The sequence below is a fragment of the Saccoglossus kowalevskii genome, chromosome 10 (genome assembly GCF_978046115.1).
Source record: "Saccoglossus kowalevskii chromosome 10, keSacKowa6.1, whole genome shotgun sequence".
Lineage (NCBI taxonomy): Eukaryota > Metazoa > Hemichordata > Enteropneusta > Harrimaniidae > Saccoglossus > Saccoglossus kowalevskii.
This window is the reverse complement of record NC_140650.1, coordinates 4,055,580-4,075,661: the sequence shown is the minus strand read 5'-3', so window position 1 is coordinate 4,075,661 and position 20,082 is coordinate 4,055,580. Positions and strand designations below refer to the sequence as shown.

Here is a 20,082-nt window from a genome sequence, read left to right as displayed (position 1 = left end):
CTCTGTCTGTTATGTTAAACCCTCTGTCTGTTATGTTAAACCCTCTGTCTGTTATGTTAAACCCTCTGTCATGTTAAACCCTCTGTCTGTCATGTTAAACCCTCTGTCTGTCATGTTAAACCCTCTGTCTGTCATGTTAAACCCTCTGTCTGTTATGTTAAATCCTCTGTCTGTTATGTTAAACCCTCTGTCTGTTATGTTAAACCCTCTGTCTGTCATGTTAAACCCTCTGTCTGTCATGTTAAACCCCCTGTCTGTCATGTTAAACCCCCTGTCTGTCATGTTAAACCCCCTGTCTGTCATGTTAAACCCTCTGTCTGTCATGTTAAACCCTCTGTCTGTCATGTTAAACCCTCTGTCTGTCATGTTAAACCCTCTGTCTGTCATGTTAAACCCTCTGTCTGTTATGTTAAACCCTCTGTCTGTTACGTTAAACCCTGTCTGTTACGTTAAACCCTGTCTGTTACGTTAAACCCTCTGTCTGTTATGTTAAATCCTCTGTCTGTCATGTTAAACCCTCTGTCTGTCATGTTAAACCCTCTGTCTGTCATGTTAAACCCTCTGTCTGTCATGTTAAACCCTCTGTCTGTCATGTTAAACCCTCTGTCTGTCATGTTAAACCCCCTGTCTGTCATGTTAAACCCCCTGTCTGTCATGTTAAACCCTCTGTCTGTCATGTTAAACCCTCTGTCTGTCATGTTAAACTCTCTGTCTGTCATGTTAAACCCTCTGTCTGTTATGTTAAACCCTCTGTCTGTTATGTTAAACCCTCTGTCTGTTACGTTAAACCCTCTGTCTGTTACGTTAAATCCTCTGTCTGTTACGTTAAATCCTCTGTCTGTTATGTTAAAGCTCATAATGGATTCCCTGTCTTGAAAAAATGTCTGCTTGACATTCAATGCACATACACAATACGCCCCTGTGTGCACAGAGCACAATACGTGGACATGACATGATGAAGTCACTGAGATTAAATGGAATCCATTTGAATTGCATTTGGTTACTTACTGGTATTTCCACCAGTTCAAAAAAAGTGTGTTACTTGATTCGGTTTGAAACCTCTGTTGATTAGTTAACATGATTTTGAACTAGATTAGTGCCAATGGGAATACTGTACCAAACTTTATTCAAAGAGCTTACATGAACAAAATGCGGGCTTTGCTACAATATGGTATTCCTAGTACTTATTGCTTAGCTTTGTATCAACTTTGCCTGAAATGTTTACTCTATTTACTCAAAACTGAGCTTCAATCAATAGAAATGACAATGCCAAAATTGCATAATACAACAAAATTTATTTCGTTCTAACTGCCTGTTTGCTTTAGTGTTTACATCTATGGCATACTTTGTTTATTGCATTTTTAGTCCCCGTTCGGACGAAGTCCGAAAACGGGGGACTTATAATTCGGTCTCCGTCCGTCTGTGCGTCCGTCCAGAGTCATATCTCAGAGTCCCTTGGACCGATTCCGTTCATTCTTTGCATGTGCCTAGTACTTTATGTGGGACATATGCACATGCAGTGGTTTAGCGATTCGATTCAAAATGGCCGACTGGCAGCCATCTTGTTTTTTTGAAAATGTTGTATTTTGGACATGCTTTGTCAGTTTTCATTCAAATTTAGTACATAGATCATACATGTTAGGATACATGTCCCCGACCGTCCGTGAGTTCCTGAGTCTGTCCGTCCGACCGTCCGTCTGTCCGTGCGTCAGTCTATCCAACGTCATATTTCAGAATCCTGTGGACCGATTCCGTTCATTCTTTGCATGTGCCTTGTACCTTATGTGGGACATATGCACATGCAGTGGTTTAGCGATTCGATTCAAAATGGCCGACTGGCAGCCATCTTATTTTTTGAAAATGTTGTATTTTGGACATGCTTTGTCAGTTGTCATTCAAACTTGGTACATAGATTATACATGTTAGGATACATGTCCATGGTGGATCAAAGATGGTCGACTGGCAGGCATCTTGTTTTTGTTTTTTTATGCGGTATCTTGGACGTGCTCTGTCAGTTTTCATTCAAATTTGGCACATACATGTACTTTATACATGTTAGGATGCATATCCATGACAATTTGTTTCAAAATCTGGTCAAGGATGGCCGATTGACAGCCATCTGACTTTTTGGCCTTACTACTATATTTCCACAATTTATGTACCATTTTCATTCGTATTTGGCACATGCATCATACATATCAGTGTGTTTCATAATCAGATCAAAGATGGCTGAATAACGGCTGTTTTTATTTTGGCCATATTACTATGACACGAAACACAATCTGTTGTATACGCCACTTGGAACTCAAGTTTCAAGGACACGCTCGCGACAACCCCTCCGCTTTAATATGACGAGCACAAAGAGAACTTAACGGGGACTGTGTCATTTTCAATGACTTGTTTTAGTTTTTTTAAGCTCCGCTCCGCTGTCATCCCACATGACCCAGCGGAGCTGTTGGTATGGGGGTCTCTCCGGCGTGGTTTGTCCCGCATGAAGTTTTTCTTCAAATGATTTCTTCTTCAAAAGTACTTGACCAATTACATTCATATTTGTACCAAAGGTACTTGGGTGGTTCTCTGTTGGATTTGTTAAATTCGTGTCAAAATATGGAAATTTGGATTTTTAGTGAATATTTTTGTCATTTTTGGTAAAAAAAAATGTTGTTTTCGACAACTAGTCCGAAACTGTAAGTCCAATTGCTTTAATATTTGCAGCAAAGATACGTGGGGTGTTCCTCTGTCAGATTTGTTAAATTCGTCTCAAAATATGCAAATTTGAATTTTAAGTGGATATTTTTGTCATTCTTGCTAAAGAAAATGTTATTTTCGACAACTAGTCAGAAACCGTCAACCACAATGACACTTTACTGATTCGTGTTCCATGATAATGAAGACGGCAGAGCTATTTCGACCGTCAGGTCGCTTGTTTTCTAGTTTGGGTTAAAATTTGTGAATTTGAATTATCTAATGTGCATATATATATATATATATAAACAGTAAAACCTGTCAAAACCGACCCCTGGATAAACCGACCTACTGTTAGAACCGACCGATTTATGTAGCCCCGAAATTTATCCATAGACGCGTATGTTAAAACAACCTGTGAAATCCGACCACTGTTTACTCCGAACACCGACCGCATTGATCGGTCCCAAGTCCAATATTCACACTGAATACATCGACCATCCGACCATTTGCACCACATCCGCTGTCTAGTAATTCGGTCTGCCCGACCTAAAAAGTGTGCATTGTGTCCAAATTCCGCGAACGTCACAGAAACAATACCAAATCTCACACTACAAGTAACGTCCCGTGTAAAACAATGGCAACTGATTACATTTTTCACACCACACGCCCACGCATAGCGTGGTGTCTGGACAGTATAATGACCCCGGATATAAACAAATGATCGGGGTCATCACCTTCAATTGCGGTGAAGCACACTGCATTATCACTTCTTCAACGCTCAAAAGACATTGAGTTTTCTTCTTTCCATAACGATTCTGATCGACAATTTTGTGCTTTCGAATGTTTCCGTAAAGGGGGCTTCAAGATTGAAATTTATGATGACGAAGAAGCAGACGACAACAAAGAATTCGGAAACCTTATTTAGCAAGTTGCAGACCCGCAAAACACAGTGTAGCGTTGTAGAATACCTCCACTTTGATGAACGTATACCGACTGAAGCAATGTATGATGGCGAGTGGGAGCAACAGATTGTTGAGAATTTTATTGCAGACAAAGAAAACCATGAATCTATAGACAACAATGACATAAATTGCAACGACAGTCAAATTATTGACCCCCACAACGACAGTGACTTGACGCATGGCGATGTGCTAGACATGTTGACAAGATTACAGAACAAAGACTCCAGTTACTTGACAGATATCCAAAATTTCATAATTCGAACGGAAAACAAAATCGTTGAAAAAAAAAGATGTTCTTTAAAGTAGTCAAAGCTTGATGATTTTTTACATCGTAATTTGATTCATTGACTCACAGTCCCTGTTGAGGGACTGTGATTGACTTAACAGCAAAATCGACTATCTGCATAAATTATGATAATTACATGTAGCTCACGTGAACATACGTTGTGATGTCATCCAAAATGGACGCCTTCAGTTACGATACGCAATACTTACCCGGTCTGTTCGAATAGTTATTTTAATGTTAATTGATGTCATGTACATACCATAATATTTTTGTCTTGTTTGGTAAATTATTTTATTGAAACAATACAATAAATGCACATTGTAAATACATGTAGAATCACCGGAGGCAAACTCCGATGTCTTTCATTTGTCCCGTGTTTACAGCACATGTAATTGTTGTTTCAATCAAAGTCACGCCCACCCTGAATAAACCGACTCCCTCTGAAAACCGACCATAGATCCCAGTCCCAGTCATGGTCGGTTTTGACAGGTTTTACTGTATATCTATATATATATACATATATATATAAATAGTGGTATACCGTAGTTGTGGGATAACAGAATAATGGGCATGGAGTGGAGTGGAACATACTTTGGTGCCTCAGAGTGTGGTCCCCTAACTCCATGGACACTCAGTTTGGACAACTCAGTTTGGACAACTCAGTTTAATGCTATTCTAGCTGTGTAATGTACTACCATATATACAGTTTTAGGTTTGGGAGAATTGTTTTTTATTGGATGGACACAGTATAGTTATCTTCAACTGAAAACTAGTACAGATGGTTGACTTCCTGATCTGCCCTTGTACACTTTGCCCAAATAAATACTGCATTTCTCCGATCATAAGCCCAGGGGCCTGAACATGTAAAATCGGGAAAATTAAGGGATGGGCTTATACTTTCATTTCAATCAAAATGTTTTACCAATTATTGACAATGTAATTATTTAAATGCAATGCGGAAGTGAATTTCCATAATGTTAATCAGTTAGCAGTGATTTTGACAAAATAACAGCGATTTTTTTCCCCCCCTAAAAAGTGGTAATTGGCAATTTTCAAAAAATAAACTGAGTGTGAAGGAAGTATGCAAACACCTTTCACAGTCACTAACATTTGGGAAAAGTAAAAGTTAAACAATTAACCAAACTACTGTACTTGGCATAATTTTTATGCAATGAAACATATACTTTTCACATGTATATTTTAATAAATGTCTTTGTCGCCCAGCAAAAACATCATGGGATTATAAAATTGGGTATGCCCTCAACTCGTTAAATGTCTAAAAATAGAGGGGTGGGTTTATACTCGGGGAAGGGTTTATGATCAGGGAAGTACAGTAAGTGAATACATTATATCAGATGAGTAGTGAATTAATTAAGTGGTCTAGGTGATTACATACATTGAATATTAGGGCATTTTTTGATACATTTCTAGGAAGCTGAACAGCTGTATAGCACTATGGTCAGAAGATTCAACTTTCACAAAGATGTTTGGGCCAGTTATGGAATGTTTTTAATGAAAAGTGGAAAACTGGATGCTGCCCGGAAAATTATGCAGAGAAGCTTTAAGAGCTTAGATAAATCCGATCGTAAGTATTATGGGATAAAGGGGTTTTGAAATGTTGGATATGTCTAGGGTATATTGATATGTCTAAAAATAAAGATCAGTGATTTGAACAATCTGATTAAAATCTGATGTATTGTACGACTTGATTTGATTTTGTTTGTACTATATATTTTTATTATTTTGTAATTGTTAGTCCCCATTTGGACGCTGTCCGAAAACGGGGACTTGTGTTTTGACGTCCGTGGTCCAGTGCGTGTGTCCAGACCTGTATCTTAGAAATGCCTGGACCAATCACAATCAAACTTCACACATACATCATACATGATATTATACATATGCACGTCAATTTGTTTCACGATCTGATTCAAGATGGCCGAATGGCGGCCATTTTTGTTCTAAAAATCATCAAAATCAAGCATTTCTCGACTGTTTACAGATGGATATTGTTCAAACTTGGTATATACATTAGACATTATAGGACCTTGATGCACATCATTTTGTTTTACGATCTGATTCAAGAATGGCGGCCATTTTTGTGCTAAAAAATCCTAAAAATCAAGCATTTCTCGGCTGTTTAATAAAGGATTTTGTTCAAACTTGATATATATGTGGGACATTATGGGTCCTTGATGCAAATAATTTTGTTTTTCAGATAAGATTCAAAATGGCCGACTGGCGGCCATTTTGTTTTATTGAATGGGCTTCTAGACCTCAATATCTCTCAATATGGACAAGTACTTGTTAGACGATCAGATACAAATGTAAATTTTTTTTAAGGTTAAAAAATCATATTCCTGGCATAGTTATATTCCAGCTATATCACTATAAACAAAACTATATATCTTAAATTTGATAACTAACGCGGACTGTGCCATGCATGGCTTGTTAATTATAGTACACTGAACATATAGAAATGACATCATAATAAAAGCTCGCTCTCTGCTTTTTGCATTTCAAATTTTAAATTCATTTTGATTATTTATATTGATTATTTTACTTGAATAATAATATGGTTTGGCTTCTTCTGTATTTAGCTAGAGACGTAAGAATAAAACTGATTACTGGTATATTGTCTTTCTACCTTTGCAAAGTCCTAGGTTTGGTGGGACCAGAAATGCAATTGACTTGTACACTGTTCATGAACTAACAACTGTATTAACTGAGGTCTTGCATGAGTAGATGTATGTATGTCATCAGTGTCACTCACTCGTGAAATTGAACATTCAGTGTAGCCTTTGAATATGACTGCAGGGTTGTAATCAACACATGGCATACTGATTGAGCTGTGGAAATGAAATCAACATTTTCAAAACCACGCATTTTCTGCTATTTGTTTGGTGACCCAATTATCCCTGTGTAGAATTGTTACTCAATCTGTCTGTTCACTAGAGTGGGACACTATGTTATTTAAATGTTGGTGTCTATCAAGATAACGACAATGGAACAATAGTATTGAAAAGACGACAAAAATAGAGAAACTAAATATACTATCTCATCGATATACTCTTTTAAAATCTTACCACTTCAAAAGAAAGCTGCAGTTAAATGGAAACAAAATTCTTTGGCTCAAAATTCTACATCAATTGTGCAATCTAAGATTTTCAAGATGATTAAATAATTCTTAAAAAATAGAAGTGTTTTTTCACAAATAGTTGACATGTTGAGCTGAGTCACAATAATGTTACTTGTGTATAAACAAAATAGCCATTCTGTTACCTGGCTATATTGATATATGATATCTTGTTTTGTTTCAATAATACTTCTTACATAGATGCCTTAGGACAATGCACAGACAGTTTGTTTTGGTTTATATTGATGTATATTAATTACCTAATTTTCTTATAATTAGCTAAATTTCACCAACACTAGGGACGGTGCAAAGACCTGATTACCTTTTGGTTGGAATCCATGTGTTTTAATAGATTTTCTCAAACTTGGTACATACCAGGAATAAGCCATATAAATTAAAATGCAGCTTAATAATTACCTAGTATATGTTAACCATTTTTAGGTATTCCACAGATATCTTGATTACCCTGCATCAAATGAAATTAAACTTCGTATATTGGTGTTTTTGAATAATCCACAGATACTTCAGTGTTGAAATCCTTGCATATTAATTACCTACTTTGTATAAATCGGTTTTGTGACCATGTTTATATGTATAACTAATATTTCAATCACTGTTGCAGACTAATGCTATAATGGAGGCATTTGACAAGAGATATGAGTAGTGACTGGAATGATATGCATAACTGTAATATCTTTAGTACTGTTGTAGATAGGGACATACTATAATTGTGTTGTCAGGCAAGATATATGATTAAAATAACATATCCACTTTGAACCACCCAGATCATTGCATATTTTGAAATGCACGATTTGCTCTATTAAAATAACATGTGAATGTAAATAACAAAGGCAAGTCCATGGTCAAAATACCTCATCACACAGGTTTCTTTCTAAGCTTCTTTGATTTGTCAGTATAATTAACTTCAATATTGTGGATCCGATTGCTTTAACATGCTTCTCAAAGATTAGAGCTAAACACATTAGTCATCAGGCATCTTGTTTAAAAAGGTAATCTTAAATTTTCAAATAAGCCCCTATTTCAACTTCATATGCCGCCAATACTCTTAACACAAGAATTCAGGAGTAACACAACTTTTTTTATAATAAAAATTTGCTTTCAGGTGTAAATAATGTGGATGGCCTTAAAAATGTCTTAAAGGGGCACCTTCCAGTTAAGCCTAATCCCACAACAAATTTACTTTCTGAATTAAAATAACAATGGATAACAAAAGATAGATTAACATTGTAAACAACATAAACAATAGTGTCCCATGATTCTTTGGTGCAATCCATGGCATTGAGCGGGTTCCCCTTTAACTCTTAAAAATCTTTTTGCTGAGATTTTGAAAATGTCTGAAAAAACAGTTCACAATATAATATTCTGATTTCCTTTAAACAGGAGATAACCCATTGATGATTGTCAGGTACCCATGGGTGATTGTCAGTAACCCATTGAGGATTGTCAGTAACCCATTGATGATTGTCAGGTACCCATGGGTGATTGTCAGTAACCCATTGAGGATTGTCAGTAACCCATTGATGATTGTCAGGTACCCATGGGTGATTGTCAGTAACCCATTGATGATTGTCAGGTACCCATGGGTGATTGTCAGGTACCCCATTGATGATTGTCAGGTACCCATGGGTGATTGTCAGTAACCCATTGAGGATTGTCAGTAACCCATTGATGATTGTCAGTAACCCACCCGTGATTGTCAGTACCGGTAACTCATTAATGATTGTTTGTTCACAGATGTGGAAATTATAGTGAAATTTGCACAGTTTGAGTTCAAATTTGGTGAGCCAGAGAGAGGACGTACTATGTTTGAGAATGTGTTAAGCAACTATCCGAAGAGGACTGATATCTGGTCAATATATATTGATATGGTAATCAAGCAGGGTCACATTGACGCTATCAGGTAATGTATTCACCATCACAGTCCCTCCACAACCGGTTATGAAACTGTCAGATATCTATTGTTACAATGCGTGTTTCGGTTAATCTGTTGTTTATTTAACAGCTTAATCGTTGTTTATTTCGGTAGCGGTAAAATACGGACATTCTGCCATCTTTCCCCAACATTAACATAAAATTAGCATATCCGATGATGTAATTTCTCCCACAAAGCATTGCGTTTCTTTAGTGCGCATGCATACTTTTAATTTTTTCATTCGTGTCAACATAGTCTTTACTTCTGTGATCTCTCTAAAATAGTACTGTAATGTGGAAATCCTACGATGATTTCGTCGATTTTGACGATGAAAATGTCGATTGGCCATCAGATTTAGAGGAGAAAAGCCGTGATGCTGAGTCTGATTCAGATTACGAGCCAACAGTGGACGAAGCAATGGCGGGCGACTATACAAAATCGCTGTCGTTTCAGGAAACAATATACACAAAATAAGAATAAATGTGAACAGAAAACTAGCATTACTGTCTATCAGTAAATATTGATGAATATATGTATATAATCAGCGACGAAATCACGACATTTTTAAAAATGAAACCGATCTACCGAGTGGCAGCCATTTTGTTTTACACACAAAAAAACAAACGAGTCGCGAAATAAACGATTTCAATTTTAATATATGTCCTATAACGCAATAAACTGAATTAACCTGGTTAAATCCTATTCAATTTTAAGATAATTTGAAAAATTATCATTATATATTTGATAAAGTGTCAACAATTTGGATCAAAACTACCGACATCGTCATAACACAAATGCAATGACCGATTCTAAAACTGCCCCTGAAGTTTTCAGTCACAAATCATTTGATACCTCGGATAAAAACGACATACACTACCTAATATTCACTCAAGATGTTCCTGACAACTAAATAAAATCAAATAATAGCGTCAATTACGAAATATATTTGAAAAAACTATTACACTACGTTGATTTCTCTGACTCGACCAATGACAGACCTCAGTGTGAGCACTTCAGCGTGAACTATGACGTCATCACTTCAACTGGAAGGCCCAAACGCGCATTGTTTCTCGATCTAAGCTCGTTCACACATTTTGACAATAGCGTTTCATAACCAGTTGTGGAGGAACTGTGGCACCATGTGCTCATCGAATGCCTTACCATTCCAACGTTCATATATGTTGAGAAGATTACACCATCTTTTTATAGTGATTTTATTATAACATTGTACTCAAAACACAATTTCCATATATAATGAGCACTTGAGGTAATCAATCCTGTCATGTGTTAATAGAATAGCTACTATTAGGGATTGTGTAGTTTGTAATTATGTATGGATGCTAAAGCAGTGAGAAAATATACAGTGTGGTGTAAAACATGATCTACTGGGAGAAAACAGACAGAATATATTGTGCCATTTTGTTTTAATTAATGGTGTTCCAAAGATGTATGTTTTTGTATTTCTGACATGCCTCGACTGATCATGTTCAAATTGTGCACATGCCTTGTATGTAATGTCACACATATGCACATGCAATTGTCAAATCGAAGGTAAAAATGCATCTCGGGGACTTGGGCATATGTTTATGACTTGTCTAAATATTTTGCCAAGCAAACTCTAACTGTCCTATAAATGTGGGATTATTAGTATTTACTAAGAAGTAAATTAAAAGGTTTTCTCATGCAATGGTGGCATAGTATTAACCTTTGAACTGTTAATGTAGACTCAAAATGTGTGTTATGTTAGACAAGATTTGTGTATTAGTGCTAATACTATTAATGGATACTGAAAGGATAAGTCATGATATTAAGCATAACAATTTTGTAAGCTTATAATGGCTGTTGTATGTACCATGTAAGACTATTGATAAATCTGTGTGATTTATTCCAGGCAACTATTTGAAAGGGTAATCCACCTTAATCTTTCCCCAAAAAGGATGAAGTTCTTTTTTAAGAGATACTTGGAATTTGAGAAGAAATATGGAGAGGAAAGCACAGTTGAAAATGTAAAGCAGAAAGCTATGCACTATGTTGAGTCAAAAGTCAGCATTTCAGAATCTTCCTGAGATGTATCAAAATATCCAACCCAGTCTGCCGGAAATTTGATTTGTCTATTCCTACAAACCCACTCAAACTTATGTATGGAATTAAAGAAGAAATTTTGTTTGTTTATACAGTAATGTATCATACACATTGATGTCTTGTGTAACCTAAAACTTGTTTATCTTTGGTTTGTTTATGTCGTTATAGACAACTCACTTTACAATAAAGACAATAAGTGTACTTGAATGAAGTGACACACTGGGATGTAACTTTATTTAAAAAAAAATAATAATAAATGAATATTCTTCTGAAGTTAGTTGTGTATGTAGATTTAACATACTAGAAACCTTGATCTTGTGGACCTTAATTTTAGTTTTCTGAGAGACTTGATTGTTAAAAACAATTCAGCGCACAATGTATGCTTATTATACATTCAGCAGAGACAAGATAAAGAAATGCTGATTACACTTGCAAATGTATTTGCTGTGTCACTGAATGGAGGAAAAGTGGTAAACCTTGGAAATAAAAACTACTAATATAGCAAAATGACTGAGATACTACTAATAATTATTTATAATCTAACAATATTTTTAGGGGGGTTGATGTCAGTGGTCATAAGTGATTACTGCCAGTTTTGTATCAATTCAAGTCTCAGGAGACTTGATTCTTTGATCTGAAGTGTTTTCTGATGTCAACCTAAGAGGATATCACAGGATTATATATATTCATCACATCCATATTTCCACAGTCCCAAATTAGTGATACACCATGAACTTGACAAAATTAACAATTTTTACTTTTTATAATCAGACTGTATATATGATCAATTGTAAAAGGTTTCTTTAACACATTTGGCACTTATACATACTGCAATCCAAATTACAAGTGAATGTGCTTAGTTGTTCAGTCAGTAGTAAATGTTTATCAAAGAGTGATATCTGCAAATTAGATATGTACATAATTTAGATCACATTACCAGCAAATATTTTATTTATGTTTCTGCACCATGTACACAAATCCTTGTTGGTAGTAAATATGCATCTATATCACATCTCATTGGAATTGGATATAGGCATAATTAAAGGGGCACATAACCAGCAAGTAATTTAGTAGTAAATGTGCATCTATTAGATCACTGGTAATTAGATATGTGCATAATTAAAGGGCACATAACCAACAAGTAATTTAGTAGTATATGTGCATCTATTAGATCACTGGTAATTAGATATGTGCATAATTAAAGGGCACATAACCAGCAAGTAATTTAGTAGTAAATGTGCATCTATTAGATCACTGGTAATTAGATATGTGCATAATTAAAGGGCACATAACCAACAAGTAATTTAGTAGTATATGTGTATCTATTAGATCACTGGTAATTAGATATGTGCATAATTAAAGGGCACATAACCAGCAAGTAATTTAGTAGTAAATGTGCATCTATTAGATAACTGGTAATTAGATATGTGCATAATTAAAGGGCACATAACCAGCAAGTAATTTAGTAGTATATGTGCATCTATTAGATCACTGGTAATTAGATATGTGCATAATTAAAGGGCACATAACCAGCAAGTAATTTAGTAGTAAATGTGCATCTATTAGATAACTGGTAATTAGATATGTGCATAATTAAAGGGCACATAACCAGCAAGTAATTTAGTAATATATGTGCATCTATTAGATCACTGGTAATTAGATATGTGCATAATTAAAGGGCACATAACCAGCAAGTAATTTAGTAATATATGTGCATCTATTAGATCACTGGTAATTAGATATGTGCATAATTAAAGGACACATAACCAGCAAGTAATTTAGTAGTATATGTGCATCTATTAGATCACTAGTAATTAGATATGTGCATAATTAAAGGACACGTAACCAGCAAGTAATTTAGTAGTAAATGTGCATCTATTAGATAACTGGTAATTAGATATGTGCATAATTAAAGGGCACATAACCAGCAAGTAATTTAGTAGTAAATGTGCATCTATTAGATCACTAGTAATTAGATATGTGCATAATTAAAGGGCACTTAACCAGCAAGCAATTTAGTAGTAAATGTGCATCTATTAGATCACTGGTAATTAGATATGTGCATAATTAAAGGACACATAACCAGCAAGTAATTTAGTAGTATATGTGCATCTATTAGATCACTGGTAATTAGATATGTGCATAATTAAAGGGCACATAACCAGCAAGTAATTTAGTAGTATATGTGCATCTGTTAGATCACTAGTAATTAGATATGTGCATAATTAAAGGGCACATAACCAGCAAGTAATTTAGTAATATATGTGCATCTATTAGATCACTGGTAATTAGATATGTGCATAATTAAAGGACACATAACCAGCAAGTAATTTAGTAGTATATGTGCATCTATTAGATCACTAGTAATTAGATATGTGCATAATTAAAGGACACGTAACCAGCAAGTAATTTAGTAGTAAATGTGCATCTATTAGATAACTGGTAATTAGATATGTGCATAATTAAAGGGCACATAACCAGCAAGTAATTTAGTAGTAAATGTGCATCTATTAGATCACTAGTAATTAGATATGTGCATAATTAAAGGGCACTTAACCAGCAAGCAATTTAGTAGTAAATGTGCATCTATTAGATCACTGGTAATTAGATATGTGCATAATTAAAGGACACATAACCAGCAAGTAATTTAGTAGTATATGTGCATCTATTAGATCACTGGTAATTAGATATGTGCATAATTAAAGGGCACATAACCAGCAAGTAATTTAGTAGTATATGTGCATCTGTTAGATCACTAGTAATTAGATATGTGCATAATTAAATGGGCACATAACCAGCAAGTAATTTAGTAGTATATGTGCATCTATTAGATCACTAGTAATTAGATATGTGCATAATTAAAGGGCACATAACCAGCAAGTAATTTAGTAGTATATGTGCATCTATTAGATCACTGGTAATTAGATATGTGCATAATTAAAGGGCACATAACCAGCAAGTAATTTAGTAGTATATGTGCATCTGTTAGATCACTAGTAATTAGATATGTGCATAATTAAATGAGCACATAACCAGCAAGTAATTTAGTAGTATATGTGCATCTATTAGATCACTAGTAATTAGATATGTGCATAATTAAAGGGCACATAACCAGCAAGTAATTTAGTAGTAAATGTGCATCTATTAGATCACTGGTAATTAGATATGTGCATAATTAAATGAGCACATAACCAGCAAGTAATTTAGTAGTATATGTGCATCTATTAGATCACTAGTAATTAGATATGTGCATAATTAAAGGGCACATAACCAGCAAGTAATTTAGTAGTAAATGTGCATCTATTAGATCACTGGTAATTAGATATGTGCATAATTAAAGGGCACATAACCAGCAAGTAATTTAGTAGTAAATGTGCATCTATTAGATAACTGGTAATTAGATATGTGCATAATTAAAGGCACATAACCAGCAAGTAATTTGGCAGTAAATGTGCATCTATTAGATAACTGGTAATTAGATATGTGCATAATTAAAGGCGCACATAACCAGCAAGTAATTCAGTAGTAAATGTGCATCTATTAGATCACTGGGAATAAGATATGTGCATAATTAATGAGATAACTTGACAATAGTCAGTAAACACATTGAGGGTAACTGGAATATCTTTATTCTTGTACACAATATCCTGTTAGTTGTAAATATGCATCAATAATAGATTACATATTTCCATAATGTTTCATCCAGCTGGAATGAAACAATTCCTCACACAATATGGATACCATTAATAATACACATTAACTGTGCATAAATCATTTGGGAACCAAATATTGATATATAGTGCATAAGTCAATTATGGCATTAATTTGCATAATTTTAAAATCTGTCTTCTATTTTACCAAATTCCTTGATCAGTTCTGAAAAAATCTCCCACAGAAAATTGTGAAATATATCATAGGTCAGTTTGGATTCTACAAAGTGCGTGAAGCGAACTTGACATATATACCGACAAAAAAGTACTGGTGAAGGATGATAACATTGTTCAGTCTATTTCAATGTGTCGTAAGGCATTCTCCATAGATTTCTAGCAGGCATGCTGCCAGGCGTGCTTAGGTCAGTTTTCTACTCATTGTAACTGCTCATCACAAGCAAAGTCATCCAGGTGGACACAATTAAGTTAGGTCGACCCATGACGCTGGTGAATGAGCGGAAGGGGAATTTACAACATATTAAATAATGCAAATATAAATGTAATAGACTATGGGGTTCCACGCTAGAAATACATAAGGCTAACCATGATGGCTCTGTAGATTTTCAGTCATGTGATAGCATTCTGGAATTGAATGAGTCAGAAAATCAGTTCCAACCACTGTCCTCTGCTCAGTGTACTGTACAGTGGCATTTATTAGACCACTGCAATCTCAAACAATAAAGCTGGTATTGTGAGGGTAGCAGCATTGTTTACCCCTCTGAGAAAGAAGCAGAGTGATTGTTTAATACTGCCTCCACTTACTGTGCAGCGATTTGTTGGACAGGACGTAGTTTCTATTGTCCTGAGCTCAGCTGGACCAATGACATGGACACCTCGTAATATTGATGCTTGAGTTCTGGGAGAGTTATGAAGACTGGTAATTGGCACATTCTAATAAGACATGCCTGTGTTTTATGACTCAGTATCATCAGTGTACTATCCTACACTGTGTGTACAACGACCGGAGTGGACAGTTTTTAATGAGTCCTTAGCTTTGGTGGTGCATTCATTACACACTGTCACCGATCCCCATGTTCCCTTATTACATTCACCCCATGTTTTTTCAACCAACCTAATGCAAAATGTTGTCACGCTATGTACTAATTAGGGAAATGTCACGCGATTATTAGGAGCTGCATTTATAACGAGAAAATGTATACAGAACAATATCAAGCTAATCAGATTCACCAATTATTATTATTATTATTATTATTGGATTTTGATTGGACCCTACTTGTTAACCAACTTACCGATTCGTGTGACTCCGCTGAGGCGGTCTGTATCAGTAACGTTCTTCAAAAACAAAGATATCAATAGGTGAATGCCAGTAAAATTATGCAGACAAATGGCAGGAAGGTAATGCAAATGTGGCTTGATACAATTCTCCATCTTAGATGCAACAGTTATCGCCCAGACAGTAATAGTGCCAGTAATGGGAAGGTAGGGTGATTACACACCAGCTCTGTGTTTCCCCGATGACCGCTAAGCCAGGACCATTGGTGAGGACAAACATGATAATACAGGACGTACGGGCACTGTCACAATATTGACCATCTGCCTTCTTGCTTATAATTTTCACCTATTTCTGGTGGACAACTGCAGTGCAGGGGTGCATCTGATTATTGACCTAAACTGACTGAATCAGTATATTCAAGAATATACCATTTTAAAATGGAACCTCCAGTCAACGTACGCTGCTGTGTATACAATGACTAACATGGATAGAACACATAGACTCATACCTGCATGTTGTAATTCACCCTGAAAGCCATCAATACATGATATACCAATTCAACATCTGAATGTTGCAACACACATTTTCACAAAATTACTGATCTGTTCAGTCATGTGGATACACAGCTACACGTTCAACTTAAATTCATATTTTGGTTTTTGAAAGACTGGTGGGGAATTGTGCAACTAGAATATGTTCTCTAAACAATCAAGATCCCACATGATAGGTTTTGGAGGCAAGCTCTTAGACGAAAAGCCCGTTTTATTTGATAGGCTCAGTTGCAGAGGCATCAGTGTTAAAACATAGTTCCTCAGATTTGATATTTTTGGTGAAAGTAAGCTCTTTCCCTCGCTTAACAAAGTACTCTCCAGTTAAGTGTTAGCAGACAAAGAATATCGTTTTGGCTCATTTACTTCCATTACCAGAACCAGGGGTGAGGTAACACGACTAGCATTACCAGTGAATATTTACTTTTCCTTGTCTATTGTCTGATGCAAATCGTTTATGTCACAATGTAACACCTGCTTAGTGAGAGGGTCGGCAAGGGGTAAGCTGTGATTATTGTTTTTATTTTCGTAATAATGTAATTTATTAATTAAAAATACAAAACGTAAGTTTGTAGACATGATCAAGGTGTAAAATGTAATCAACTATTTTATTCGTCCGTAATTTGTACGAAGATCTTATTTTTTGTAAGCGTATAAAGCATTTCCCACATTAAATGCCGCAATTCGTACGCAATTTCCAATTTTGATTCTTAAACACAAATTATCAAATATATTATAAAAATGTAATTTGCAATTTTCTTTATCTGTAAAGTGTTAAAAAAACTAATTTTTATTTCCTGTAACCTGTACCAGCTATCCCGCCCCTTGCCCCTCTATTGATATTGAGGGTGTTCTTTCACTGCTAGAATGGGATAAACAAGAGAATAGTACTGGAAATGAAATACACGTACACCAAAATATCAAGTTAAATCTCCTGGCTTTAATACCTCTCAAAATAATAATAAGAAACAAAACACAGAATAGTGCAATAAATAAATTCACTAAAATAGGGGATTGCCCAGGGAAGTGTGCATTGGTGACATTGAATAGTATTTCATATGAAGCAATTTAACAAGTCAGACGTATTTGTCGGGTTCTGATGAACTGATCGTACGATATGGCAGGTACATGACAATTTGACCACAAAACAGCACGACTATCGCCAGTCATTTCATACAGATCATAGTGACCTTAAATTTGCTCTCAGGATGTAATATTTAATGATATCAACTTAATACATGAACACAAATAGTATTTATGCCAAGATCGTTTTAATTTATAATAAGTGAAGAGAACAAAAAGAAACCATTGAACAAGGCATAAATACGTGCCATATTCATGTTAATTTTCTGTGGAAAACATGATACTAATGTGGCAAATGGTACTTTACATTACAAATACAAATCACGAATAAGAATATAAATCAACCATATGCAAATGCTGCATGGATGGATCTTACCAAACAGTGTCTCTGTGTCTGGCTCGCCTCTATACTACTATTTGTTTAGTGGGTATTCTTACTAATTTCCCATAACAACCAAATAGACATAGGTTAACTGACTTATCGCACCTTAGGGTGATTAATTCGTTTAGTTCACTTCCGGAAAAACTCAAGGTCAGTCGACCAAAAACACGCATTTCAGTTATTATGAAATATCACAGGGGAAATAAATATATTTGTGTACACTAGCAGATGTTTCATTCAATTCAATTAGTTTAATCAATCTGTATTCAAATAGAGACTTGGATTATACTAACCTCTGTGCCATGTGCATTAGCAGTTTTCAAATGTGTTCCATAAATACCATAGGAGTTGAAGGAACCCGACCTCTAAACCGAACACGATAGAATGCCGATAAGTACGTATAATGATGTGAACCTTAGTTGGCTGTGCTGTTATATAATTGTGTTGGCTACACTGATTGACTATACATTCGATGTGTGATGTAATTGTATTAGTCGTAGTATATGACTTATATGTTTAACATGCCGTTAGTTGAACTCCAGTATTCGTGATACACTGTGATAGTAGTACTTACACCCAAAAAAACAAATATGTCAATTGCATGAAATATTGAGCATGGTTTCAATTGAAAATAACACTGATAAATATAATGCACACAAACGGTAATATGTGTTCTACGTGTAGCGATTCGTGTGGCAACACACCTAAGCAACGTTAGTTGTCTTGTATGATATAATCGCGTCGCCAAAATGGGTCAGACAAGGTCGCTTACAATCCCGTCATGTCGAATTTTCAGGCGACGATTCCCATTACCAGGTGCTTTGTTTTTATTTATTATTTATAGTTTAATGATAAATTTCAATTCTTGATTTTATTTCATATTTTTCGGAGGTAATGCAATTTTGGCAGTTTTTATATTTGCTATATGGCCAGTGCGATATTTCTTGTCATGTAATTTTATATTTGCTATATGGCCAGTGCGATATTTCTTGTCATGTAATTTTATATTTGCTATATGGCCAGTGCGATATTTCTTGTCATGTAATTTTATATTTTATATTTGCTATATGGCCAGTGCGATATTTCTTGTCATGTAATTTTATATTTTATATTTTCTATATGGCCAGTGCGATATTTCTTGTCATGTAATTTTATATTTTATATTTTCTATATGGCCAGTGCGATATTTCTTGTCATGTAATTTTATATTTTATATTTTCTATATGGCCAGTGCGATATTTCTTTTCATGTAATTTTATATTTTATATTTTCTATATGGCCAGTGCGATATTTCTTGTCATGTATTTTTATATTTGCTATATGGCCAGTGCGATATTTCTTTTCATGTAATTTTATATTTGCTATATGGCCAGTGCGATATTTCTTTTCATGTAATTTTATATTTTATATTTTCTATATGGCCAGTGCGATATTTCTTTTCATGTAATTTTATATTTTATATTTTCTATATGGCCAGTGCGATATTTCTTTTCATGTAATTTTATATTTGCTATATGGCCAGTGCGATATTTCTTTTCATGTAATTTTATATTTGCTATATGGCCAGTGCGATATTTCTTGTCATGTAATTTTATATTTTATATTTTCTATATGGCCAGTGCGATATTTCTTGTCATGTAATTTTATATTTTATATTTTCTATATGGCCAGTGCGATATTTCTTTTCATGTAATTTTATATTTTATATTTTCTATATGGCCAGTGCGATATTTCTTTTCATGTAATTTTTATATTTGCTATATGGCCAGTGCGATATTTCTTTTCATGTAATTTTATATTTTATATTTTCTATATGGCCAGTGCGATATTTCTTTTCATGTAATTTTATATTTGCTATATGGCCAGTGCGATATTTCTTGTCATGTAATTTTATATTTGCTATATGGCCAGTGCGATATTTCTTGTCATGTAATTTTATATTTGCTATATGGACAGTGCGATATTTCTTGTCATGTAATTTTATATTTTACATTTTCTATATGGCCAGTGCGATATTTCTTTTCATGTAATTTTATATTTT

At 34.8% G+C, this 20,082-nt stretch overlaps 1 protein-coding gene across 1 annotated transcript in view; it reads left to right on the top strand.

The window, feature by feature from the left end:
* Nucleotides 1–11,591, top strand: part of LOC100376771 (protein RRP5 homolog) — a 73,089-nt gene extending 61,498 nt beyond the window's left edge. Inside the window, exons 35-37 of the mRNA XM_085504161.1 lie at nt 5,368–5,521; nt 8,825–8,990; nt 10,894–11,591. Of these exons, the coding sequence (XP_085360287.1) occupies nt 5,368–5,521; nt 8,825–8,990; nt 10,894–11,068 (495 nt within the window). The 3' untranslated portion in view covers nt 11,069–11,591. The remainder of the gene's footprint in view (nt 1–5,367; nt 5,522–8,824; nt 8,991–10,893) is intronic.
* The last annotated feature ends 8,491 nt before the right edge of the window (nt 11,592–20,082 follow it).